This window comes from Hyla sarda, chromosome 4 (assembly GCF_029499605.1).
Source record: "Hyla sarda isolate aHylSar1 chromosome 4, aHylSar1.hap1, whole genome shotgun sequence".
NCBI classification, from domain to species: Eukaryota; Metazoa; Chordata; class Amphibia; order Anura; family Hylidae; genus Hyla; species Hyla sarda.
The window spans coordinates 142,498,616-142,526,437 of NC_079192.1; the positions used below are offsets into that span (position 1 = coordinate 142,498,616).

Consider the following 27,822-nt stretch of genomic DNA (forward strand, 5'->3'; position numbering starts at 1 on the left):
TATGGAAGGTTATTGATTTATTTTACTGTGTACTTGTATTTTTTATGTATTACTTAATTTTACTTTATTTGTTTCAGTCTCTAGGAGACTATCATAATGCTTTAAAAACTACTCATTAGCATTATTGAATGTTAGTGTTATACAAGCATGAGACAGTGTACTGCCCTACACATACTGTTCTTCTTGGGTCACAGAGGACAACAATTCGGGAAATCATATCTAAAGAAAGACTGACATATCTGACAAGTCAGTCTTATTTTTACTCACCTGGTTCCTGGTGGTAAACAAACATCCCTATTTTTCAGGGGAAGGTAAGGGGCTGTGTTACAGGTGACGCATAGCTGATGGTTAAGCAGCTATGGCCAATGGCCTGAACCTAACCACTCATACAGATTAGCTCTGCTTGCCTAAACCTGTATGTGAGAGATTTATTTACCGGTATATCTTGTGCCACAGGACCAATTGCCCATAGCAACCAATCTGATTCCAACGTTTATTTTTTACAGAAGCCTTTTTAAAATAAAAAACATCCGCAGTTTCATCATGTTTTTACTTTAAACATATTTTTGAAAGAATTTTAAGGGATGTTTTTACTCGAGGGAATATATATATATATATATATAATTGTTTGATTTATTTGTTTATTTCATTTTTTTATGACCACAAAGTCTCAAGAAAAGATGTCTCTTCCTATTCTGTAGGAATTACTTTTTAGCAGTCTCCTCACTATCAGCATAGGCAGAACATAGATCGGATAACTGTGGATAAGATGGGATCAGGCCATTTACAATAGGTTCATAAGGGGGAGATTTATCAAAACCTGCCCAGAGGAAAAGTTTTGGAGTTGCCCATAGCAACCAATCAGATTGCTTCTTTCATTTTTGAAAAGGCCTGTGAAAAATGAAACAAACTTTTCCTCTGGACAGGCTTTGATAAATCTCCCCCATTGTCACTACTTCTCTTCTCCTCCTCATTGCACAATGACCTCTGCACAGGTCACAAAGATTAATTAAAAACGTTTTTCATAAGAGTCAGGGACATAACTAGGGGGTGCAAAGTGTGCAGTTGCATGTGGAGTCTGGAAGGGTCCATTAGGTATCTTTTTATTTTATGTGGAGACCAGTGCAATATATGAAGCATTATAGTTAAGTCTGTTAAAGGGGTTATCCTGGAAAACCTTTTTTTATATATATATCAACTGGCTCCAGAGAGTCAAACAGATTTGTAAATTAAGAAACATGAGAACAATCGGCACAGCTTACTTCTGATCCTTGGGACTACTGTAGCTCTGTAGCGGTTAAATTGTGGGAAGCTGGTGGTGCTCAGACTGACAAAGGGAAAGTCCATCAAGCATGCAGGTAGAGAAAAGAAATAGTCGGCGACTCACCACTCTCTGTTCAGCAAAGTTCTTTATTGCACATATTCACAACAGTGTTGCCCAGGGAGAAGACGGAGATGGACACACAGGGGGATACCACAGAGAGGCGACAACGCTGTTTCGCACTACATAGTGCTTCAACTCTTCTCCCTGGGCAACACTGTTGTGAATATGTGCAATAAAGAACTTTGCTGAACAGAAGAGTGGCGAGTCACCGACTATTTCTTTTCTCTACCTGCAGATTTGTAAATTACTTCTATAAAAAAATCGTAATCCTTTCAGTACTTATGAGCAGCTGAATTTGAGTTGTTCTTTTCTGTCTAAGTGCTCTCTGATGACACCTGTCTCAGGAACTGTCCAGAGAAGAAGCAAATCCCCATAGCAAACCTCTTCTTCTCTGTGCAGTTCCCGAGACAAGCAGAGATGTCAGCAGAGAGCACTGTTGCCAGACAGAAAAGAACAACTCAACTTCAGCAGTTGATAATTATTGGAAAGATTGAGATTTTTTAAATATTTTAAATTATTTTTTTTAATTTTTTTCCTGGAATACCCCATTAATGATTTTGCTTTGGGGCCCCACATCTAAAAGTTATCAAACAGTCAAAAAAGAAAGACTGTCTTTGTTTCCAATAGCAACAGTCATAGTTCCGCTTTCATTACATATTCTGCTATTGAAAATTGAAAACTGTGCTGTGATTGGTTGCTATGTGTAATAAAGACCAGTTTTTTTAAGGCAGTTTCATACATCTGCTGCAATGAGTGCGCTCTAGACTAGTTTTTCATATGGTCCATGTGGCTGCTGTAAAGCATCTCTTTAAATGCTGTTAACAAGCTAGATAAGATATATGGATATGGATGCCCCCCAACAATATACAAAAAAAATAAAAAATACAATGAGAAAACAGATTAGAAATTTAGAACATGGTTTATTATCTGGCAGTAATTGTTATAGAACAAATCTAAGTGACACAATAGTGACAGCTACATAATTGTGAATGAGATCATAAAAGAAACATTATAAATTCATTGTATATATTTTATGTAACCACAATGCAGTATTATCTTATTTAATTCTATAGCTTTTAAATTTTTTTTATAATAAGCATTTGTCATTTTACAAATCCAGGAGCTCTAAAGATTCATTTTGTCTATGATCATGAATAATCTGCAGGTAACAGACTGCTGACAGCCACTGATTACCTACAATTATGGGCACCACCTTCCAGTGATATTCTAGAAGAGGATGAGGATGATCTTGACAGCGACGTCATAGAGGATAAAGTTCAACCTGCCCTGAATGACTGGAACTGTATCTGGCAATGCAAGTAAGTTGAGAAGAGGCTTTGGTCATGCTGCTGCAGTTCTGAACATGTTCTAAAATTACAAATGTCATTTGTTATGTGACATAATGTGTTCATATTCTAATGTCCTTCAGGAATGAGGTGTTGATTAGTGTGTATAGTTATATAATAGAATCCTTATAGGTCTCCATTGTGCATGGGGTTGTGTGTGCATTGTGTGTGTTAGCTTCCACGCTATTACATCCTCAAATGAAAAAGGATCTAAGTGGAATTTTTAATTGGAAATCTAAGGTTTAGCTGCTGCTCCACAGATTTGTGTGCGTGCATATTTTTTCCAGCCCTCCCCGTTTCCCAATTATCGGTGGTATGTTGCAGGGCATAGCGTGTCAACAGGGTGGTCATTATTGTTCAGTTCTCAGGGAGGTTCACTTCCCATTGAAAGCTGAAAAGTGAGAAGAACCACCCTTAAGTCCACAAAAGGGTACATAGACTATCCATGGGGGTGACCCAGGGGATGAACAGTCTATCCCAACCACCTATTTTACGGTCTATACCCTCATTAACATATTGTGCACAGAAACTAAAAACATAGTTGGTGAATCGGGCTAGGGAATCAAAAGGCACAAATTAGTGGAGGAGCAGATAGACATGGAGAGTGAGAGCTGAAAGGGAATCTGTCAGCTACAGTTCATGTTCCAAACTGCTGACACTGTTAGGGCAAGGAGACATATATGGTACCTGTCAAATATCTATGCTTCCATAATGCTTCCCCCCCCCCAAAAAAAATGTTTTTCCTTTGATGCCAAGCGTCAGAGGTGTTCTTCCATTGCTTTCCCTGCTTAACTAACAGTCAGGGCAAATTTTTTTTAAATTCCAACTTTTGTTATGTTTTTAAATAGTTTATGGCTTGTATAAATGGTTCATGGGCCGTCGCGCCCTCTCCCATAGACTTACATTGAGGGGCATGGCCGTTACGTTACGAACTGGGCATGACCGTGACGTCACAAGCCTCCGCCCCGCATCGCCAATCATCAGGCACGGAGCGAAGTTTGCTCCATGCACCGGATGTCTGGGGTGCCGCAGCCGAGATAGCGGAAGTCCCCAGCGGCAGGACCCCCACGATGAGACATCTTATCCCCTATCCTTTGGATAGGGGATAAGATGTCTAGGGGCGGAGTACCCCTTTAAAAAAAAAAAGCCCCAAAACTATACTTGCCCCACTTGGTCCCAACATAATATCTAGTATCATTGCTCCCTGTCTCAGCCACATTCAACTACCTGGTGTGGGTCCCAGGACATGGCAGTGCTGCTCAGCCAGTAACACCTCTGTGGCCATTGATTGAGCAGCAATATCTTGTGGTTAAACCGATGTCCGGTGCCTTCACTTCCTGGTGCTTTCTTTATCTTGATAAACTGTCCACAAAATATGGTGCCAGTTATTCCAGTTATTAGACTGGGAATATATGGTTCCTAAAGTTTGTCTCTGTGGGCCTTGCATTGTTGCAGCTTCCTTGGCCAGTAGTGCAGTCACCCTAAAAAAGCTGGCGCTATAAATAAACCTGTTTCTAAAATTAGCTCTCTGTCCCCAGTCTCCCTGTGATTTTTTTTCCTAAAATGTTTGTAGAATTCTTCTGGTAAGAAAATAACCATTTGTTAGTGTAGAGGAAAGAGTACTACAATATACATACAGTAAGGGATACAGTCTGCATACCTCCAAATGTCTCAGGTATACAGTAGCAGCTAATGGTAGGTTATTTTTAAATAAGACTTTTGTTTATAATGTCTCCTTATTGTGTATTCAGAAAGCAAATTAATGATAATAAAAAGAAAAAAAAATGTAAACAATGTTGTCTATAGAATTAGGGCTGGACGGTATGACCAAATGTGTGTATCACGGTATTTTTTAAACTTTTGGCGGTTCCACGGTATATAACGGTATTTCCTAGACACCCCCCCCCCCATATTAATTATCAGCCCACATCCCCATCGGGGTAAATACTCGCATATCACCAGCAAGCGCTGCCCTCCTTATCCTGTTTGTTGCGGCCTCCGGCGCTGGCACTCTATACTGTGCGGTATCCCTATGCCCGTGCTGCACAAGGTAAACAAAATAAACTTTAACGCACCTACATCGGCCTTACGCTGGGGACGGGAACGTCGGAGAGCTGTAAGCCTATCTCAAGGTCGCAGCGATGTTCCGCCTCGGCCAGTGATAGGCTGAGCCCACTGTCATGTAAGAAGCCGACAGTGGGCTCAGCCTATCACCGGCCGAGGCAGAACATCGCTGCAGCCGGTGATAGGCTGACAGCTCTCCGACGTTCCCGTCCCCAGGAAACAAGGGAGGCCGGTACCGGACCAACGGGAGGTGAGTTAAAGTTTATTTTGTTTATTTTTTGCAGCCCGGGCATAGGGATACCGCACAGTATAGAGCAGTGGTCTCCAACCTGCGGACCTCCAGATCTGTCCGGGCATGCTGGGAGTTGCAGTTTTGCAACATCTGGAGGTCCGCAGGTTGGAGACCACTGGTATAGAGTGTCAGCGCCGGCAGCCGCAACAAACAAGACGAGGAGGTCACATAGGATTAGTTCCCCCATGTGGGGACAGCGCATCGCTGGGCTGATTCATTCATTCCCGAGGGGGAGGGGCCAAACCGGTATGGGTTAAAATTCATATCGTGCAGCACAAAAATTTCGGTATTTGGTATGAACCGGTATACCGCCCAGCCCTATATAGAATTTGGGAAGGAGGAGGAAATCGGAAGCTGAGATCGCGCTGTTGCAGAAAAGGTTCAAGGATACTGGTAGAAGTCTTAATTTCTTTTATTCTATTCACACAACGCGTTTCTGGATATTAATAATCCTTTCTTCACGCCTGAAGAAAGGATTATTAATATCCAGAAACGCGTTGTGTGAATAGAATAAAAGTAATTAAGACTTCTACCAGTATCCTTGAACCTTTTCTGCAACAGCGCGATCTCAGCTTCCGATTTCCTCCTCCTTCACTGTCTCTCACACGCCGGTTTATCCAGCGTGGGAAGCCGCAGCAGTTGTTACATTAAGCCCACATCAGCGTTGTGCCTGGAATATGCACAACCCTTACTCACCCACATAATCCTACCTGGTCTGGAAGATCGCACACAGAAGCGCTCTGTTGTCTTTTGTGCTATATGGAATTTGGCTTATTGATCCTTGACTATTTATCTCACAAGAAGATATTTATGTCATGAGTATAAGTGGAGTAACTGTAGCACATATATGTGTGTGTGGGAAACTGCTGCTTGCTTGATGTTATTCCCTATTTCTCTTTCCATTGCACTAGTGGAATTCAGGAAAACCTACCCAAACTGTAATGCTTTGGTTAAATATTGTGCATTTGTGAAAAATTGGGCCAATTTGTTAGAGCTGTTTTTACTGGGGTAAATAACTATAAGCCTTTTCTGTTTATAACCTGCTATATGTTTTACGTTACACTGCACCAGGCTAAAATCATTTGCCATCTATCATTTAGGTTGTAGCATAAATGATTAATAACCTACTATTACAGGCAGGTTCTCTTTATTTATTGATCTAATTTACATATGTTGCAAAACGGCAGACCATGGCAATGAATATTTAATGTCTCTTTGCTCACAGAACTGCAGTGCCTGTGCTTTTAATGAAATGGTCCCCAGATGGTGAATACTTTGCAACTGCAGGGAAGGTAAGAGATCTTTACTATGTTGTTTAGTAAAGGTCACTGTTCAAAAAGTTGGTGACTACAGGTCAAGTATATGTTTTTAATGATTATATAAGAGTTAAAATTAAGAACAAAAGAAAAACAAGACATTTTATAACAGAAACCCTACACTATTCATCTGTTTTTTCAGTGCTTTAACTACAGTGGTCCCTCAACATACAATGGTAATCCGTTCCAAATGAACCATCGTTTGTTGAAACCATCGTATGTTGAGGGATCCGTGCAATGTAAAGTATAGGACAGTGGTCTACAACCTGCGGACCTCCAGATGTTGCAAAACTACAACACCCAGCATGCCCGGACAGCCACCGGCTGTCCGGGCATGCTGGGAGTTGTAGTTTTGCAACATCTGGAGGTCCGGAGGTTGAAGACCACTGGTATTGGTGATTATACTCACGTGTCCCCACCGCTCTGGACCGTCACCGCTGCCCTGGATGTCGCCTTCCATCGCTGTCGCCGCGTCCCTGGGGTGTCCCCAACGCTCCAGCAAGGCCTCTGCTTCCCCGGCATCCTCGCTCTCACGTCGCCGCCATCACGTCGCTACGCACGCCGCTCCTATTGGATGACGGGACGGCGTGCGCAGCAACGTGATGACGATGATGGAGAGCGCGGCGATGCAGGGGATCCCGAAGAGGACGCGCCGGAGCCCCGAGGACAGGTAAGTGATCGTCAGTGGACCACACTGGGCACCATAAACGGCTATCCGGTGGCAGCTGAAGCAGTCTGTGCTGCCATATAGCCGTTTATGCGATGGCCCCGACATACAAAAGCATCGCATGTTGATGCTGCCTTCAACATGCGATGGCCTCTGAGAGACCATCGTATGTTGAAATGATCGTATGTCGGGGCCATCGTAGGTCGGGGGGGGGGGGGGGTGTCACTGTACTGATATATACTAATCTTCGCAGCTTTAGTAGGGAACCCTGTGCAAGTATAGTTGCTCAGCTCTACCTTTTTAAGCGCTATTGAACTGACCATATCATTGTTTTTTTTCTTTGTGGGGCTGGAAAAACTGAGAAAATGAAAATAAATAAAACAACATAATGATAAGGATTTAGATTTTCTATCATACTGTATGTATCGTAGCAGCTTAGTGATGCCAGATTTGGTTGTTTTCCCTCTATCCTCTAAAGTCATGTTGCAGTATCCATGATTATCCAGGCATATGATTCTGTGACAGATGGCAACGTTACACTTCCAGCTAGAAGGCGTTTACTGCCTCCGCTTCAGATGGCAGATTGTTCCCAGTTCCATCATGGGTGTGACTCATATTTGCTTGCCTTGCTCCCTTAAACATCCTGACCTAGGGGATCACCCTTGTGCTTTTATACTCCCGATGAATCTTGTGCAAAGGAAATTTAGCACTTTGGTTTATAGGATCTTTGGTTTTAGCAAAAACTTGTGATTTTTTTTCTTCTCAAGATGTGTTAAGTGAATATGAGAGAACATGCAGAAAGATGGCCTCTAAATACCGGTAAACATTTGCTACTTAGGTATAATTCCTACAAAATATTTAGTAATGGTGAGTTCACACATGGCAGATTTGTTGCCGAAATTTCTGCAGCTGTTCATTTTCATTTAACCCCTTAACGACAATGGACGTAAATGTACTTCATGGTACTGTGGTACTTAACGCACCATGACGTACATTTACGCGCCGTCATGACCGCGAGCACCGGACCTGTGCTTGTGTCATGCACGGCATGTCCCGTCTGCTATCAGCAGCCAGGGACCCGACGGTAATGGCGGACATCCGCGATCAAGACAGATCACGGCATCTGCAACAATGCGGTACTTTGAATGGATGATCGGATCGCCCGCAGCGCTGATCAGTGCTATGCTCCATGCTATAAATAGTCCCCTATGGGGTCTATTAAAGTGTGTAAAAAAAAAAAAATGTAAAAATGTTTTAAAAATAAAGAAGAAAGTAAAAAAATTTGAAAAATCCCCTCCCCCAATAAAGCATAAAAAAATTAATTAATACACATATTTGGTATCGCTGCGTGCGTAAAAGTCTGAACTATTAAAATGCATTGTTAATTATCCCGTACGGTGAAAAGCGTAAACCTAAAAAGTCCAAAATTGCTGCTTTTTTTTTTGTCACATTTTATTAAAAAAAAAAAACTTATGAAAAATTTATAAAAAGTAAAACCTAAGCAAAAGTGGTACTGATAAAAACAACAGATCATGGCGCAAAAAATGAGCCCTCATAACGCCCCATATACGGAAAAATGTAAAAGTTATAGGTGGCCAAAATAGGGCAATTTCAAACATACTAATTTTGTTAAAATGGTTTGTGATTTTTTTTAAGTGGTACAATTATAGAAAAGCATATAACATGGGTAGCATTTTAATCGTATTGACCCATAGAATAAAGAAAACATGTCATTTTTACCATAAAGTGTACAGCGTGAAAACAAAACCTTCCAAAATTTGCTAAATTGCGGTTTTCTTTTCAATTTTCCCACATAAATAATATTTGTTTGGTTGCATCGTACATTTTATGGTAAAATAAGTCCAAGCCCTCATGTCGGTCTGTGGATGGAAATATTAAGAGTTATGATTTTTAGAAGGCGAGGAGGAAAAAACGAAAATGCAAAAATAAAATTGGTCTGGTCCTCACGGCCAAAATAGGCCTGGTCCTTAAGGGGTTAAAATATCCCCATTCAGATGTTCCCCCACATTTTTTAGATAGTACTACTACTCCCAGCATGGATTACACTGTTCCATGATGGGATTAGTAGTACCTGTACTTCTGACACCTGTTACGATCCTCCTGTATAATGTATAGATGGGGCCCGCTTTTTTTCTATGGTCCCCTACACTGCCGTATATATACACCTATTCATATTTCCTGCGGAGAGCTGTGATTGGCCGGATGGTTCCAGCCAATCACAACTCTCTGTGGGAAATATGAATAGGTGTATATATAGGTCAGTGCAGGGGACCATAGAAGAGCGGCCGGCCGCATCTATACGTTACACAGGAGGATCGCAACGGGTGTCAGGAGTGACATCCGCTGTGATCTGTCCTTAACTGCAGGTACTACTACTCCCAACATGGAGCACACTCTGTAGTAAAGGACAGATCACAGCTTCGATGATCCTTCATCCCTGAGATGCAGAGCGGCTTTCTCGTTCGCTCACATCTCTGCTCTGGACTTCAGCCACCACTCACTCATTCATATTTCCCGTTGAGAGTGGAGCTTGGCTTCAACCATATTGCCAATCCCCCACTCTGGACAGAAAATATGAATGAGTGATGTGAATTTCTATTCACTTCACTGGCCGGCCCAAACTATAGCCGCTCCACATCTCCGCTATATTATGGATTATCGCATCGGGTGTCAGGAGTGACACCGGGGCGATTTGTCTATTAGTACAGGAACTACTACTCCCATCATGGAACAGTGTGTTCCATGCTGGGAGTAGTAGTACTACCTAAAACCAAAAAAATATTTAAAAAGAAGGAAAAGAAGTGAAACACACACACACACACTACATTTTTATTATTGTCTGCTACATTTTTAGGGCCCTGCCCACCCACATAAATTGATCCCTGTTTAAAAATTTATAAAAATGTCATTCTAAAAAAAAATAGGAATTTAGTTAAATACATTTTTTCACCACTACTGCACCCTTTTTTTTTTTTTTTTTTTTTTTTTTTTTTTTTTGGGTACCCAACAAATTTAGAAAAAACGCTAAAGGGGAAAAATGCAATTTCCACACAATTGAAAAACCACCAGACGCAGGAAGTTGCACTGGCGTTTCAGGACAAAAAAACAAGTAGAAACTTATCCTCAGACTGACAATAAAGCTGCAGGGAATGTAGATTTTCCTTCTTTATCAGTTATAAAATGTGTAACTGATAACTCTGTTAAGAAATGGATGACAGCTGAGATCTCTCTCTTGATGTTTTCTGTAACTGTACGGATGCATTGTACCAGTGCCAGTTAAGGCTCCTTTAACACTATACTATTGCTCCGTTACAAACTGATGTTAAAGGGGTACTACCGTGGAAAACTTTTTTTTTTTTTAATCAACTGGTGCCAGAAAGTTTAACAGATTTGTAAATTAATTCTATAAAAAAATCTTAATCCTTCCAGTACTTTTTAGGGGCTGTATACTACAGAGGAAATGTTTCTCTTTGGATTTCTCTGATGTCACGACCACAGTGCTCTCTGCTGACATTTGCTTTCCATTTTAGGAACTGTCCAGCGCAGAATATGTTTACTATGGGGATTTTTTCCTGCTCTGGACAGTCCCTAAAATGAACAGCAGAGGTCAGCAGAGAGCACTGTGGTCGTGACATCAGAGAAATCCAAAAAGATAAACATTTCCTCTGTAGTATACAGCCCCTAAAAAGTACTGGAAGGATTAAGATTTTTTAATAGAAGTAATTTACAAATCTGTAAAGTTTTCCATGGTAGTACCTTTTAACTCCTTAACCCCTTCATGACCCAGCCCATTTTCACCTTCATGACCTGGGCATTTTTTGAAAATCTGACCACTGTCACTTTAAACATTAATAACTCTGGAATGCTTTTACTTATCATTCTGGTTCCGAGATTGTTTTTTCGTGACATATTCTACTTTATGTTATTGGTAAAATGTCACTGATATTTGTATCCTTTCTTGGTAAAAAATCTAAAAATTTCATGAAAATTTTGAAAATTTAGCATTTTTCTAACTTTGAAAGTCTCTGCTTGAAAGGAAAATGGATATTCCAAATAAATTACATATTGATTCACATATACAATATGTCTACTTTGTGTTTGCATAAAAAAATTGACAAGTTTTTACTTTTGGAAGACACCAGAGGCTTCAAAGTTCCGCAGCAATTTTCCAATTTTTCTCAAGATTTTCAAAATCTTAATTTTTCAGTGCCCAGTTCAGGTTGGAAGTGGATTTTAAGGGTCTTCATATTAGAAATACCCCATAAATGACCCCATTATAAAAACTGCACCCCCCAAAGTATTCAAAATGACATTCAGTAAGTGTTTTAACCCTTTAGGTGTTTCACAGGAATAGCAGCAAAGTGAAGGAGAAAATTCTAAATCTTCATTTTTTACACTCGCATTTTCTTGTAGACCCAATTTTTGGATTTTTACAAGGGGTAAAAGGAGAGAAATCACCCTAAAATTTGTAACCCAATTTCTCTCGAGTAAGGAAATACCTCATATGTCTATGTAAAGTGTTCGGCGGGCGCAGTAGAGGGCTCAGAAGGGAAGGAGCGACAATGGGATTTTGGAGAGTGAGTTTTTCTGAAAGGGTTTTTGGGGGGCATGTCCCATTTAGGAAGCCCCTATGGTGCCAGAACAGTGGACCCCCCCCCCACATGTGACCCCATTTTGGAAACTATACCCCTCATGGAATTTAATAAGGGGTGCAGTGAGCATTTACACCCCACTGGCGTTTGACAGATATTTGAAACAGTGGACTGTGCAAATCAAAAATTTTATTTTTCATTTTCACAGACCACTGTTCCAAAAATCTGTCATACACCAGTGGGGTGTAAATGTTCACTGTACCCCTTATTACATTCCGTGAGGGTGTAGTTTCCAAAATGGGGTCACATATGGATATTTATTGTTTTGCGTTTGTCAGAACTGCTGTAACAATCAGCCACCCCTGTGCAAATCGCCTCAAATGTACATGGCGCACTCTCCCTTCTGGGCCTTGTTGTGCGCCCCCAGAGCACTTTGCGCCCACATATGGGGTATCTCCGTAGTCGGGAGAAATTGCGTTACAAATTTTGGGGGTCTTTTTTCCCTTTTACCTCTTGTGAAAATGAAAAGTATAGGGCAATTTATTTTTTTACACTAACATGCTGGTGTAGACCCCAACTTCACCTTTTCATAAGGGGTTAAAGAAGAAAAAGCCCCCCAAAATTTGTAAGGCAATTTCTCCCGAGTACGGCGATACCCCATATGTGTCCCAAAACTGTTGCCCTGAAATACGACAGGGCTCCAAAGTGAAAGAGCGCCATGCGCATTTGAGGCCTGAATTAGGGATTTGCATAGGGGTATTCTATGCCAATGATTCCCAAACAGGGTGCCTCCAGCTGTTGCAAAACTCCCAGCATGCCTGGACAGTCAATGGCTGTCTGGCAATACTGGGAGTTATTATTTTACAACAGCTGGAGGCTCCGTTTTGGAAACAGTAGCGTACCAGACGTTTTTCATTTTTTGGGGGAGGGGGGCTGTGTTTTTTACTTTTTATTTTAGGTTAGTGTCAGTGTAGTGTAGTGTTTTTAGGGTACAGTCACATGGGCAGAGGTTCACAGCAAGTTTGCCGCTGGAAGTTTGAGCTGCAGCGCAAAATTTGCGCCATCTCAAACTTGCAGCACTCACTGTAAACCTCCGCCCATGTGAGTGTACCCTGTACATTCACATTGGGGGGGGGGGGCAAACATCCAGCTGTTGCAAACTCCGAGCATGCCCTTTGGCTGTCCGTGCATGCTGGGAGTTGTAGTTTTGCAACAGCTGGAGGAACGCTGGTTTGGAAACACTAAGTTAAGTAATAAACTTTCAAGTGTTTTGCAACCAAACTTAGTGTTTCCAAACCAGTGTGCCTCCAGCTGTTGCAAAACTACAACTCCCAGCATGCATGGTCTGCCAGTGCATGCTGGGAGTTATAGTTTTGCAACAATTGCAACAGCTGGAGGCACTGAGGTAGGAAACAGACAATGTTTCCCAACTAGTTTGCCTCCAGTTGTTGCAAAACTACAACTCCCAGCATGCCCAGACTGCCCAGGCATGCTGGAAGTTGTAGTTCGGCAATATCTGAAGGATCAGATGTTGCCAAACTACAACTTCCAGCATGCTTGGGCAGTCTGGGCATGCTGGGAGTTGTAGTTTTGCAACATCTGGAGGTCCACAGTTTGGAGACCACTGTATAATGGTCTCCAATCTGTGCTCTTCCAGATGTTAGAGAACTACAACTCCCAGCATGCCTGGACAGACTGAGCATGCTGAGATTTGTAGTTTTGCAACATCTGGAAGAGCACAGATTGGAGACCATTATACAGTGGTCTCCAAACTGAGGACCTCCAGATGTTGCAAAACTACAACTCCCAGCATGCCCAGAAAGCCAAAGGCCCGGGGGACGGGTCAGGGACACTTAGCAGAGCGGTGTGTGTCCCGATCCCCGTGATCGGAACTCACACACCGCGCTGCTAAGTATTCTGATAGCGAAACGCTGCCATCAGCTAGTCAGATTTGACCAGCTGATAGCAGCGATCGCTGGGGGTGGGTGGGGGATGAAACCCCCCGTGGTTGCACGGTAAGATGGCTGGCTATCAGTGATAGCCACCATCTTTCCGGGCACTGCGGGGTGCCGTGAGTAGCGGCAGTAATGTTCATGACGTACCTGTATGTCATGGGTCGGGAACACCTTGCCACCCATGACGTACAGGTATGTCATAGGTCGGGAAGGGGTTAAGGACCTAGGGCGTATGGATAAACCCTGGCTTTCTGGTACTTAAGGACCCAGGACGTATCCATTCACCCGTGGCAATTTCGGTCCCCGCCGCACACCGGGCGGGGACCGGACCGGGGTGACTGCGGATATCTATCAGCAGGCACCCCGCGCAAATGCCCAGGGGGGTAATCAGACCCCCCCCCCATGTCTGCGATCAGCGCAAATCGCAAGTGAATTCACATTTGCAATTTGTGCCTATTCCGGGTCATACGGGTCTATGTTGACCTGTTGACCCGGAATATAAGGGGGATCGCGTTTGTCTAAGACACCTACGATCCCCCTGAAGGGATAGGAGTGAGGTGGCAGGGGTCAGCTTTATGATGCAAATATAAAGTAGACATATTGGGGGACATGTATCATTATTTGTGTATGGTAGAAGCAGTTTACCCCTTTTCCCGAATTCTAAATTATGTGCAGAAGCACTAAATTTATCAATCAAGTGCAATGAGCTTCAGAAATTGCGGGTAAATGTAGTAATCTCCTCAATCCACTCTTTGGAAAATAGAATCAATGATTTAGAGCATCTTGCTACGTTAAGTCCAAGACGGCTTATATTTGCGCAAAAAAAACAGCTCTTGCGGCAAAATTTTGGGTGTAAAAAAAAGTACGCAGTTAATAAATCCATGCGTACTATAGATGTCACTCCAAGGTACCCCGATTAGGCCACATCTGGAGGACATGCTCAACCAAAACGTGCGCAAAAAAATGCGCAAAAAAAGGGCTTGCGCAAAATTTTGTGCAAAAAATACACACAAAACAGGGGTAAAATCTTTGATACATGTCCCCCATTGTGTATGTGAATCAATGTATAATTTATTTGGAATATCCATTTTCCTTATAAGCAGAGAGCTTAAAAAGTTAAAAAAAATTAAAAATTTTAAATTTTTTCATCAAATTGTGGAATTTTTCACCAATAAGTGAAACCAGTATCGACAAAATTTTACCACTAACATTAAAGTAGAATATGTCACGAAAAAAATATCTCTGAATCAGAATGAAAGGTAAAAGCATCCCAGAGTTATTAATGCTTGAAGTGACAGTGGTAAGATGTTCAAAAAATGGCAGGGTCCTTAAGGGGTTAATGGTTCTTTTTTTTTTCCTGCCATTAAAGTCCATTATTGTAACGGAGCAAGATGGGAGTCGTAACGGGCAAAGAGGATCCCATTCACTTGAGTGGGATTCCTCTAACGTCCGTTATAAGTCCATTATGATAGTGGGAGAAAAAGATGTGACTGACGTGCAATGGCTGGTACACTGATGGCACAAACGTCAGTGTGAAAGGAGCCTTTCAGCTTACTTCAAGATCAGTAAATGTTCTGAAACGTATCACTTCCTTTTGAAGTACAGACAGGCAAAGGGGGAAGTAATGAATTTACTTATAACTGATCTAAATATTCTGCATGATTAACCCAATTCTCCCAACAGGACGACTGTCTTCTCAAGGTCTGGTACCCTTTGACTGGATGGAAGTCATCTTTTTTACCTCATGAAGTTCAAGAGAAAAAGGGAAGCTCTGTTGATGTCAACTTCTCATTTGTGTATCTAGCCCACCCTCGAGCAGTGAACGGTTTTTCATGGAGGAACACAAGCAGATTTATGCCAAGGTAAACTCTTGTGTACCATACTGTAGCTGAAGAGAGCATATGGTGGTAAAATGTGGTTGACTATTAGAGTTGAGCAAACTTAAACTAAATTTTCTTGTGGCAAACCTCGTGGCTCATCCTTTGATAACTTTAGTCTTCATAAATTAGTTCAGCTTTCCAAGTGCTCTGGTTGCCTGGGAAAGGTGGATACAGCCCTAGGAGACCTAAGACTGTCATCCAAGACTTTCCAGGCAAACAGAGCCCTTGGAAAGCTGAACTCATTTATGCAGACTAAAGTAATCAACCGCCGAGCCACGATGTTCACTACGAGCCAATTTACTGTAAGTTCGCTCAACGACTATATATATTACATTTTTCTGTCTGACAGGTAAAAGGTAAGTACCTCTAAGGTCTTTGTGTGTATTAGCTGAAAGTCTTAAAAGTATAATATTGTTATAGTAGCAACCAAGACAATGATGGTTGTAATGAAAGAATACTTGAATTACAAAAAATCATTACCTTGGTTGCTGCAGCTACTATATTACTCGATATAAAGGTAAAAATGAACTAAGAACAACAAATGACAGTATTCATAAGTGCACTAAAATACTACTAATAAATATTAGAGACACATGCTAGTTTTATTAAATAAACATTTAGGGTAGGGTCACACGTGCCATATTTTGCTGCATATTTTCTACAGCTGATTTTGCTAACCATTAAATTAAATAGGTAGGAAAATTTGCAGCAGCAAAATGCAGCACATTTGGCCCTAACTTAAAAGTAAACAAATTACCATGTAAAAAATAAAATGGAGTAAAATACAATCAGACCAATTGCAATCTCAGTTATGGTCAATGATTAAGATTGCAATTGGTCTGTTTGTATTTTACTTCATGTTATTTTATTGTTCACGCGCTAATCTGTTTACTTTTAATGATTATTTAATAAATGTGTTTTAACTTTTTTTGGTGCGCTTGGGGGTACGCTCATGACTTGTAGTACTTAGACATTATCCAGTTTGAGTGCACCATCCTTTTCTATTCTACATTGTAAGGCTGCGATCACATCACAATTTGAGCCTCCGATGCACGGATACGATTTCGGAAGCTCAAATCTGCTGAAATCATATCTGTGCATGGACAAGTACGACCCATTAACTTCAATAGGGCAGCGGACCCAATCGTAGTCAGCTAGTGACTACGATTGAGTAATTTTCTCAGCGCGTCCGATTTTTGACACAGACTAAAAACAGTGGTCATATAACCTCCAACACATTCACTAGAATTCCTTAATTTAGCATTTAATTCTCTTCCAGGGGATCTGTGTGCAATGTGCTACTTACATCCTGTCAGGATGGCATTTGTCGCCTCTGGGCTGAGACCCTTCTGCCAGAGGATAGTCTTCTTGGAGGGCAGATAGTTGATTATAGCAGCTCCAGCAGCAGTTTGTCAAGTGCAGGGAAGCAGAAGGACAAGATTGAACATGCTCTTGAGGTAAGTTTTTTTTATTAATGTGGACAAAGATGTATGACTTTTAAATAGTAAACTTGGATCGCATTCCATTGGCTGTAGAGTCAAAAAATTTAACATCTGTATTGTTGGATGTATGGTACAATACTATCATGTTTATTAGTTAAGTTTTATGTTGTCATTTAGAAAACATAAGCAAGCTACAGGTGACTGATGTGTTATTTACAGGATATATTTATAAGATTTTCATAGCATGATGACTGCACAGTCGTGAGGCCTCGATGATCTAAAATCATCCGCCCCAGTGAGTGCATGAAGGACCAACCAAAAAATGTCTCCTCCCAATAAATACTGCTGTCCTGTATTTATTGTGGCATTTAATAGGTGAAACCGGAGAAAGTGAATTAAATATTCTCAGCAGGTTACCCTTCAGCAATCAATAATAAGATGGACATGAAATCACGTGTGACAGATCCCTGGAGAGAATGACACAAATGTTATAATTTACAGGGTTCAGTATGAAGGAGCTATCCTATCCTTGCTGGAGTGAAAGCCCAGCAATTTATAGTCGGTTGCATTTTTTCTTCTATGCAGAGCTTGTAGTCTATGGCTCTTGATAGTTCACCATAGCAATTCTTGCTGTGCCATCTACAGTTGTTTTTACAAATCTTAGCACACCTTAAATGATTGACTATAAATTGTTCTTCTATATATTTTCTAATCCAGATAACTTTACCACTTATGAAATGTTAAAATGTTAAATTGTTTTCGCTCATATTCAGACAATTCATCACTTGAAACACTTGAGAAGGGGCAGAAGACGGTCTTCTGTTCTGGCTGCTCACATGGAATTGCTACCAAGTCAGCCAAGCCAGCAGGAAGCCCACAGGCACATCTCGCATCACGCTAATTCTTTGTGTCATTTTCACATAGCAGCAAGCATAAATCCAAACACTGGTAAAGTAGAAGCTTATCCATGTTATTTACCTTTTTTGTAATTTTATGTTGTATGTGCCTTTTTGTGCGTGTTCTATCCATTTCAAGTCTGGGCTATTTTCCCCTCTTTACAATCATCTACCTTTTTATTTTTATTTTTTTAAAGTTTTTTTTAACATTCAACATGTTTGTTTTTCCCATTTTTTTTTTTTTTTTTTTTTTTATGATAGGGAAAGTAAATGTCAGGAACACAATAGCACAAAGTTATACCAAGATACTAAAATTGTGTGACCCAAAGTAAACCCCAGATGGGGTGAAGTATCCCAGCACTCAAGACAACAGTTCCATTAAAACATCCAGCTTTATTTCTGACATTAAAATATCGCATAGATGTAACTTGTAGAGACGTTACTAATCTAAGGTAAGGGGAAATATGTTAGGGAAAAAAAGCTTAGAAATGAAGAACAACATATTTCATATGCAATATATTTATTAGAAAACAACACTATAATAGTGAAAAAAGTAGTTCAAACTAGGGATCGACCGATATCGTTTTTTTAGGGCCGATACCGATAATCGGTGCAGGTTAGGGCCGATAGCCGATAACTTATACCGATATTTCGGTATAAGTTATCGGCTATTTAACCCCCTGTGACACCGCTGCAGATCATTGATTTAAAGCGGGCGCCACCACCCGCTTCTCTCCCCTACCTGCCAGGGTGCTCCGGGCCATCCATCCATCGTTCCTGTAGTGTCCGGGGGCGTTCCGGGTGGAGGGTGGTCCAGTCCGGGCTGTCCTTCTTCTCCGGCGGGCCTCTTCTCCACTCCGGGCAGGCTCCGGCCTAGTACACTGCATAGACGTCGCTGCGCAGTGACGCCCGTGCGCAGCGACGCACCTGACGTCACGGCGTAGCGGCGTCTATGCAGCGTACTAGGCCGGAGCCTGCCCGGAGTGGAGAAGAAGACCGTGGGAGAAGGACAGCCCGGACCGGACCACCCTCCACCCAGAACGCCCCCGGACACTACATGAAGGAAGGATGGCCTGGACCACCCCCATTACGGGTAAGTTTAATTTTTTTTTATTCACTCGTAGGGTGGGGGAGGGGCCCGACTGGTATAGCGGTATGGGTAAAAATCCATACCGGTATACCGCCTAGCATCACGGTGGGGGGTGCGACGCGGTGCGGTGGGTCGAGGGGGTGGCGGTCGCGGTGCGGTGGGGGCGGTGCGGGGGGCGGGGCATTATCGGCTTATCGGCAAGATAATTGCCGATACCGATAATGCCCAAAATCGTGATTATCGGCCGATAATCGGTCGATCCCTAGTTCAAACCAGTAGTATGTACATAGTATGGACAAATCAGATCAATGCTTATAGAAACAGATCAGAAGGGGATAACTGGTCTAATCCCAGTTATCCCCTTCACAGACAACTGCTCATGTCTGATATCTGAATACTGTATTACACCCCTGGTTATTCTCCACGGGTTCTTTCTATATTATATCTACCACATGTTTGTTCATTTTGCAAATTATCAGTTCGATACATGATGGACCCCTTACCGTAAGGGACACTTTCCTGCTTATTTTAAGTGAAGCATGATCAAATGTAAGTCCCCTCTCTTGCCTAGGGTATACCAGGAGGTTCCGGTGTAGGCCCCAGGTCACTAGGACAGGGGACCTACAGTATCGATAGGGATTAGACCAGTTATCCCTTTCTGATCTGTTTTCTATAAGCATTGATCTGATTTGTCCATACTATGTAAATACTACTGGTTTGAACCACTTTTTTCATTTAACTTTTGTATTATAGTGTTGTTTTCTAATAAATATATTGCATATGAAATACGTTGTTCTTGATTTCTAAGACATTAAAATATACAACGGGGGGGATACTTAACCCCATCTGGGGTTTACTTCGTGTCATTCAATTCCTGCAAGCAGCTGCAATGCCCCATGCACCTGGCTGAACATTTCCTGTGAATCTACAGGCTTGGAGGGGTGAGCGGATTACTTTTCCTTGCTTTTTTGTATACTAAAATCTTGTGCCAGGTTGAACTAAAAGCTGTTGTTTGGGCTGTTGGTGGCTTTGTTTTGTTTTTATTATGTTCTGTTTATTTTTTTTATTTACTATTCTATTTAATTTTATTTTTTTACATATTTGCTGACAAAATGTCAGCCCCAGTGCTCATGAACAAACTAATTATTGTTTTTGCATGTGAACATATCTGTAGTCTCCTCAATGTAAATATATTACTGTATTCTCTGTTTGACCCTTGCAACTGGGTTCACACTGCCACTGTGCTTTGACTTAGAGCACAATTAAATAAACCAAAAAATTGTAACAGTCCTACTAGGTTGCAGGATAGTAAAGGAGAATGTGTCCAATAATAATTCTAAAAATATTTTTTAAACAATAAATGATGCTCACTATGGTGTCTTCTGCAGCGCCCTTGCATCAGACATACCACAGATTGAATAGAGAAGATAAAATATAATATTGATATACAAATACTTGTGTTTTACATATACTTGTGTTTTACCTATACCTTAATTTTCTTTTAGCAATTTGAAATTAAAAAACAGAGAGACCAATGCGCATCTAAGCACAATTATCCTTTTTAGGAAAAAAATGCAGTGAAAAATAAGTAAAGGTTTGCTCACCTTTTGGTGTTGTACTATGAGCACAACACCACAGATAGCTTGTTTGCACAGTAAGTGGTATGTTGAGGAGGGCAGCCTGCACTAGTCCCGTATCCAGCTGGTGGGGGACGACTGATAGAATCCAAAGTATGGAAGAGAAAATCTCCTGGAAATGTAGTTCAGTCAGCGGCACTCTCCTCTTACTATGGACAGGCTATTAGAAAATAACCGTAAGGGAACGGACTTGTTAAAAATAACAAACCATTTATTTTACAAAAGCATGTGGAGGAACCAATGCGTTCCGAGGGACGGGACCCCCTCTTCGTCGGGTCAGGGTCCCACCCCTCAAAACGTGTTGTTCCTCCGCATGCTTTTGTAAATTAAATGGTTTGTTAATTTTCTTTTTAGCCTTTTGATACTTTTCTTCTCTTTTGTCCAATAATTTTATATATTCCCAGTGTGAATTATACCCCTAGGTAATCCAGTACTGTGTTTACTTGATACCTATCTAATGCACTGATGCAGGGGTTATATAATTCCACAACTTTCCTGGGCATTTCACTTATACAACTGTTACTACCAGCTATTGAAAAAGGGGACCTGGCACCCCAAAACGCGTATAGCCAATACCCATAGCTTTGCTCATACCCCAACATTGGCAAACCTGAAGACCTACACTACTGTAAATCTTACCACAAGTACAGAAGTTGAGCGCGCACTCCCTGAATTCCACTTACTCTGCTGGCCAGCAAACATCTGATCCGTCTGAGGAACCGAGTTCCAGGTGAATTCCTCAGCAGCCTACGTTGGTACTACCGGTAAGAAGCACTTGGTGCCAACCTCCACCCCACTTGGGACTTTCATTCATTATCCCTGTGCCGTCAGGGTAAAGTGGGCAGCTAACAGGGGGACTCCAGCGCAGCAGAGCGCACCTGCCCGACATATACTAGACACTACGGACAATAGAGTGCCACTCAGGACTTCTAACATATCAGCCCTGTGCCGTCCGGGTAGAGTAGGTAACCAACCTACAGCGCTGCAGAGCGCACCTGTCTGGTTCATACCAGCCTTGCTTAGGGTCTACAATACGGCACGGCGCCGTCCAAGCCATTACTAAAAGAGACAGTCTGTCTCTACGGCACTGCTAATGAGACATCATTAGCTAGTCTTTTCAGTCCTAATGTTTTACTAAGTCTGCCAATTGGGGTACATTGTTTTACTTATTGTTTTACTATATTTTATGATCATTTGTATATTTATATTATATATTTTATCTTATCTATTCAATCTGATGTAAGAGCCCTGCAGAAGGCACCATAGTGAGCATCATTTATTGTTTAATACATTTTTTTTTAGAATTATTATTGGACACATTCTTCTTTACTATCCTGTAACCTAGTAGGACTGTTTAAAATTTTTTGGTTTATTTCATTGAGTATTTTGACACATTGGGTAATGTCTATCACAGTATCCTCGGTTTAGGATTCTTGATTTATGTAGAGCTCCCACAACTATTTTTCTTTGTATAAGTCAGAGCACATTTTACACCACTGGGTTTGAACAGATGGCATTGACTTGATACATAGGGCTTTATTTTTATGCAATTTTTTTGTGAAAGGGAAAGTGAATGTCAGAAAAAAAGATAGCACAAAGTTCAACTAAAATAGTAAAATGGGGTCCGTTGGGTGTCCAGTTTTATTTCAAGAGTTGAGTTTTTTTTCTCCTCTCAAATGTACTGTCTTTTCGACAGACTCAGCGACAGAGCTCCTTTTAGTGGAAATGGCAGCAATGTGAACGAGCCCATACATGGTTTTCTAGTGTACCGTATATACTCGAGTATAAGCCGACCCGAGTATAAGCCGAGACCCCTAATTTCAACCCAAAATCCCAGGAAAAGTTATTGACTCGAGTATAAGCCTAGGGTGGGAAATACCTCATCCCCCCCTGTCATCATCCAGACCCGTCATTAACATCCTCATCATCCCCTTGTCATCATCCCACACATCCCCCCTTCATCATCCCCTTGTCATCATCCCACACATCCCCTTATCATCCCACACATCCCCCCTTCATCATCCCCTTGTCATCATCCCACACATCCCCTTATCATCCCACACATCCCCCCTTCATCATTCCCTTGTCATCATCCCACACATCCCCCCTTCATCATCCCCTTGTCATCATCCCACACATCCCCTTATCCCACACATCCCCCCTTCATCATCCCCTTGTCATCATCCCACACATCCCCTTATCCCACACATCCCCCCTTCATCATCCCCTTGTCATCATCCCACACATCCCCCCTTCATCATCCCCTTGTCATCATCCCACACATCCCCTTATCATCCCACACATCCCCCCTTCATCATCCCCTTGTAATCATCCCACACCCCCCCCCCTTCATCATCCCCACCCCCCTTCATCATCCCCACACCCCCCCCCCTTCATCATCCTCTTCTCATCATTCGCCCTCAGTGGTCTTCAACCTGCGGACCTCCAGAGGTTTCAAAACTACAACTCCCAGCAAGCCCGGGCAGCCATCGGCTGTCCGGGCTTGCTGGGAGTTGTAGTTTTGAAACCTCCGGAGGTCCGCAGGTTGAAGACCACTGCGGCCTTCAACATGCGGACCTCCAGAGGTTTCAAAACTACAACTCCCAGCAAGCCCGGGCAGCCATCGGCTGTCCGGGCTTGCTGGGAGTTGTAGTTTTGAAACCTCCGGAGGTCCGCAGGTTGAAGACCACTGCGGCCTTCAACATGCGGACCTCCAGAGGTTTCAAAACTACAACTCCCAGCAAGCCCGGGCAGCCATCGGCTGTCCGGGCTTGCTGGGAGTTGTAGTTTTGAAACCTCCGGAGGTCCGCAGGTTGAAGACCACTGCGGCCTTCAACATGCGGACCTCCAGAGGTTTCAAAACTACAACTCCCAGCAAGCCCGGGCAGCCATCGGCTGTCCGGGCTTGCTGGGAGTTGTAGTTTTGAAACCTCCGGAGGTCCGCAGGTTGAAGACCACTGCGGCCTTCAACATGCGGACCTCCAGAGGTTTCAAAACTACAACTCCCAGCAAGCCCGGGCAGCCATCGGCTGTCCGGGCTTGCTGGGAGTTGTAGTTTTGAAACCTCCGGAGGTCCGCAGGTTGAAGACCACTGCGGCCTTCAACATCATCCAGCCCCCTCTCACCCCCTTTAGTTCTGAGTACTCACCTCCGCTCGGCGCTGGTCCGGTCCTGCAGGGCTGTCCGGTAAGGAGGTGGTCCGGTGAGGAGGTGGTCCGGGCTGCTATCTTCACCGGGGGCGCCTCTTCTCCGCGCTTCCGGCCCGGAATAGAGCCGTTGCCTTGACAACGACGCATCTGCGTCGTTGTCAAGGCAACGTGACTATTCTGAGGCCGGGCCCGAAGCGCTTAGAAGAGGCCTCCCCGGTGAAGATAGCAGCCCGGACCACCTCCTCACCGGACCACCTCCTTACCGGACAGCCCTGCAGGACCGGACCAGCGCCGAGCGGAGGTGAGTACTCAGAACTAAAGGGGGTGAGAGGGGGCTGGATGATGTTGAAGGCCGCAGTGGTCTTCAACCTGCGGACCTCCGGAGGTTTCAAAACTACAACTCCCAGCAAGCCCGGACAGCCGATGGCTGCCCTGGCTTGCTGGGAGTTGTAGTTTTGAAACCTCTGGAAGTCCGCAGGTTGAAGACCACTGCGGGTGGGGGAGTTCACTCGAGTATAAGCCGAGGGGGTGTTTTCAGCACGAAAAATCGTGCTGAAAAACTCGGCTTATACTCGAGTATATACGGTATGTCTTTTCTACATGATAGAGTGATATGTCTGCTGTATTGAACTATTTACCTCATATAGCTATGAAAACAATGTTTTGTACTGTGTAAAAATAAGAAATAGTACTTACTGGTAGAAATAATGATCTTTTCTTCCCTTGGGGCTTAAAGTCATTAATAATTGTAATGTTTACAGATATTCCTTCTGTCTTGGCTGGAGCGGCTTTTAATCTGGAGGAAGGTTATGGAGGTTTTGTTGTCCATTGGCTTAACAACAAAGAATTGCACTTTACATCTTCCATTGAAATATTTATACAGCATTTAAAAACCATTGTGGAACAGCAGTCAGAGACTGTTGAAGATGAAGAGGATGAAGATGGGTTATTAATGAAACTAGATAATGGTTAGTATAACTTGATCTTAGGATATAACATGGCACTGTTTTTTGTTCTCCCCATTTACGCTTTTCATCACCTTCCAGTCTTTCATAGCTTTTTTTTTCTTTAACTTTATTGCTAATATTCTTCATGCCATTTGCACACATTTTAGTGGATGTTTTTTAAAGGGTGACTATAATTTGAAAACCCCATGCAGTTCCTAGTGCTGTCTCTTTCAAAGGAGTATTTCAGGCAAAAAATTTTTTTTATATATCAACTGGCTCCGGAAAGTTAAACAGATTTGTAATTTGCTTCTATTAAAAAATCTTAATCCTTCCAATAGTTATTAGCTTCTGAAGTTGAGTTGTTGTTTTCTGTCTAACTGCTCAATGATGACTCATGTCCCGGGAGCTGTACAGTTCCTATGGGGAAATTTTCCCATCATGCACAGCTCCCGGGACGTGACATCATCATAGAGCAGTTAGACAGAAAACTTCAGAAGCTAATAACTATTGGAAGGATTAAGATTTTTTAATAGAAGTAATTTACAAATCTATTTAACTTTCGGGAGCCAGTTGATATATATATAAAAAAGTTTTTGCCTGGAATACCCCTTTAACTTCTGCTCCATTCAGCTAAAACTGCCAGGGTTCCCTAAACTTACATTGCAATGCATCAATTTCGTATCACACTTGCTTTAGCCGAGTGGAGCAGAAATAATAGGACATAGGAAGATTTATCCAAACCTGTGTAGAGAAAGAGTGGTGCAGTTGCTCAGATTGCTGCTTTTAAAAAGCCCTGGGAAAAATTAAAGAAGCAATCTGGTTGCTATGGGCAACTGGTCAGCTTTTACTCTGCACATGTTTTGATAATTCTCCCCCATGGTGCTTGAAGCTGCATGCCGTTTCCAAATTAGAGTAATAATTTATCGAATCATATATACAAATATTTTTTTTTTTTTCTTGGTCGCTCTTCATTGGGGGACACCTTACCGATGGATATATGCTCTTGCCACTAGGAGGCGCTGACACTAGGAAGAAAAAAAGTCTGCTTCTTCCTGCAGGATATACCCACCCACAGAAAGTGAGGTAATCAGTTTTAGCTAGTGTCAGTAGGAGGCAAGACACAAGTCTGGGAGCTCCCCAGACCAGGTCTTTTTATTATTATTTTCTAGTAAGGGCTGTTTGGTTAGGTTCTTTACTCTCTTTTGTTTCCCTTTTTTTTTTTTTTCAGGTGGGGGTTCCGGAGCATGGTGCTACCTGTTCCCCCATATGCGGCTAAAGGGCATGGGACATAAAAGTATGCACCGTTAACCCATTCCCGCCAATGGCCAGCGCCTGGGCTTGCACCTAGGGTCTGGGTCCCCCTATCTTCCCTGCTCGTCCTGTCTGTCTCAGCATGACGTGATGCAGATGATTTGAAAGCTGGCTGAAGACATCTTGAGGTGAGTATATGAAGACAGGTAAGTATATTCTCCCCCCCCCCCCCCCCTCTCCTCCCTTTCTCTTACAGAGGGACTCTGGCCTTTATTGGGAGATTATGTTGGGGCTCCCTCTGGTCCCCTGGGGGGGCTGTGTTTCTGCATACTAGGTCCTGCGGAGGACAGCCGCCGGCCTTTTTGCTACGGCTCCCTCCACAGAAGTTCATTTACGGCTCATCTCTGAACAGCCTTGCTTTTCCTACTTTCCGCCGGCTATGATTTTCCCCACTGGGGGGTCTGCAGTGCGCGGGGGCTCAGCTGGCGGGAGCCCAGGGCCCTGGCAGCTTATGGACGCCCTTCTTTTTGCCCGGTGCCAGTGCACCCCAGGAGGCCAGACTGCGCCTCATCTCCATTTTTCTGCGGGCTATGGCGGTACATGACTCTGCCCTTCTCCCCCTGAGAGCGCACGGACCGGGAGGCCAGACAGCACCGCGTTTCCTGGTTCGCGCGTCACAGACATGCCTGTAGCCGGCGGGTGCTTACCCGCAGATCTATGGTGGGTTCATCCACTGGCATTTAGCCCCGCCCCTCCTCCGGCATCTTGCCCCGCCCCTCCACTGGCATTTAGCTCCACCCTCATTCCTTGCATTGGTTGGCGGCGCTCCCTTGTCTGAGCAACTCAGTTACCCTGGGTCCGGCCCGCTCTTGTCCCCTGGCCTCGGAGCTGTGCGACTTCTTAGCAGGCGCTTCTAAGCACGCTGCTCCATACTTCGCCGCTCAAGGGTGTAGCATGAATATTTCTAGTGTCCCTGCAGGAGGGACATTGTGTGGGCTTTCTAGCCCGTTCTACCTTAGGGGAGCATCAGGTCAGTTTTAGCACAAGGCACCTTGTTCCCCCACTTACTTAGTGTGTGCATTTAATAAAAAAATGTATTATAATTTTACTCTCTGCTGCTGGTCTCTCAGGTCATTTAGTGGTGTTTGGGGCCCTCTAGTGGACTATACTTAAATTGTCTTATTTTTCATGCACCCTTTTGAACTCTAGGGACACAAAATTACAGCCTTCGTCTGTATTATGTATCACTTCTCGGCATTTTGGCTAAGATCAAGTGTACTATCTGTTCTTATGAGTTTTCTCCCTGATACGTCCCCTATCTAGGGACCATATCTAGGGACCCCATGCTTTGACCCTATATGGCTCTATTTTTCTGGGACTTTATAAGCATACCTGCTTTCACCAAGAGACAAATGTGACTCGCTGTGGCAGGTCGTGCCGGGGTTTCATGACCACTTGGAAGATACCAGGGTTACAGTCAGGACTGTTTCTCCCCTACCACCAGTTGTCATGACAAGGTTGTCATGTCCGCAGGTGTTTTTTGGACGTGCATACTTAATTTCCTCAACAGGCTGCCACATCCACAGCTGCTGTCCCGGATCCCCTGGTCCAGGGTGAGTTTTCTGTGGACGCGTTCCTGTCTGGCCATGGATTGCACCTGCTCTCATTAGACCAGACAGGAGTCTCACCTATCACTCAGGGTGACGGGGTTTCTATTCATGGTTCTATTCCTAGGCTTCACTGCCCTTCCTCATGCATCAAAGGGGCTCAGTCATTGCCTATTTGACTGTGTCCTCTTTTCAACAGCGCCTGAGGGGGCACTCATTGCGCCAGACCATTGTCTGCTCAGTTTCCGCCGCTGTCGGTCTTCCATCTCTTTGCTGCCGTGTGCAT

At 43.1% G+C, this 27,822-nt stretch overlaps 1 protein-coding gene and 1 pseudogene across 3 annotated transcripts in view; both read left to right on the forward strand.

The window, feature by feature from the left end:
- Positions 1 to 27,822, forward strand: part of DMXL2 (Dmx like 2) — a 184,816-nt gene that overhangs the window by 22,607 nt on the left and 134,387 nt on the right. For all 3 annotated transcript variants that reach the window (XM_056572295.1, XM_056572293.1, XM_056572294.1), the window contains exons 5-10: positions 2,550 to 2,703; positions 6,312 to 6,378; positions 15,321 to 15,499; positions 16,797 to 16,974; positions 17,733 to 17,907; positions 24,493 to 24,699. In XM_056572295.1, coding sequence (XP_056428270.1) covers positions 2,550 to 2,703; positions 6,312 to 6,378; positions 15,321 to 15,499; positions 16,797 to 16,974; positions 17,733 to 17,907; positions 24,493 to 24,699 — 960 coding nt within the window. The remainder of the gene's footprint in view (positions 1 to 2,549; positions 2,704 to 6,311; positions 6,379 to 15,320; positions 15,500 to 16,796; positions 16,975 to 17,732; positions 17,908 to 24,492; positions 24,700 to 27,822) is intronic.
- On the forward strand, positions 27,173 to 27,274 carry LOC130268151 (U2 spliceosomal RNA; annotated as a pseudogene).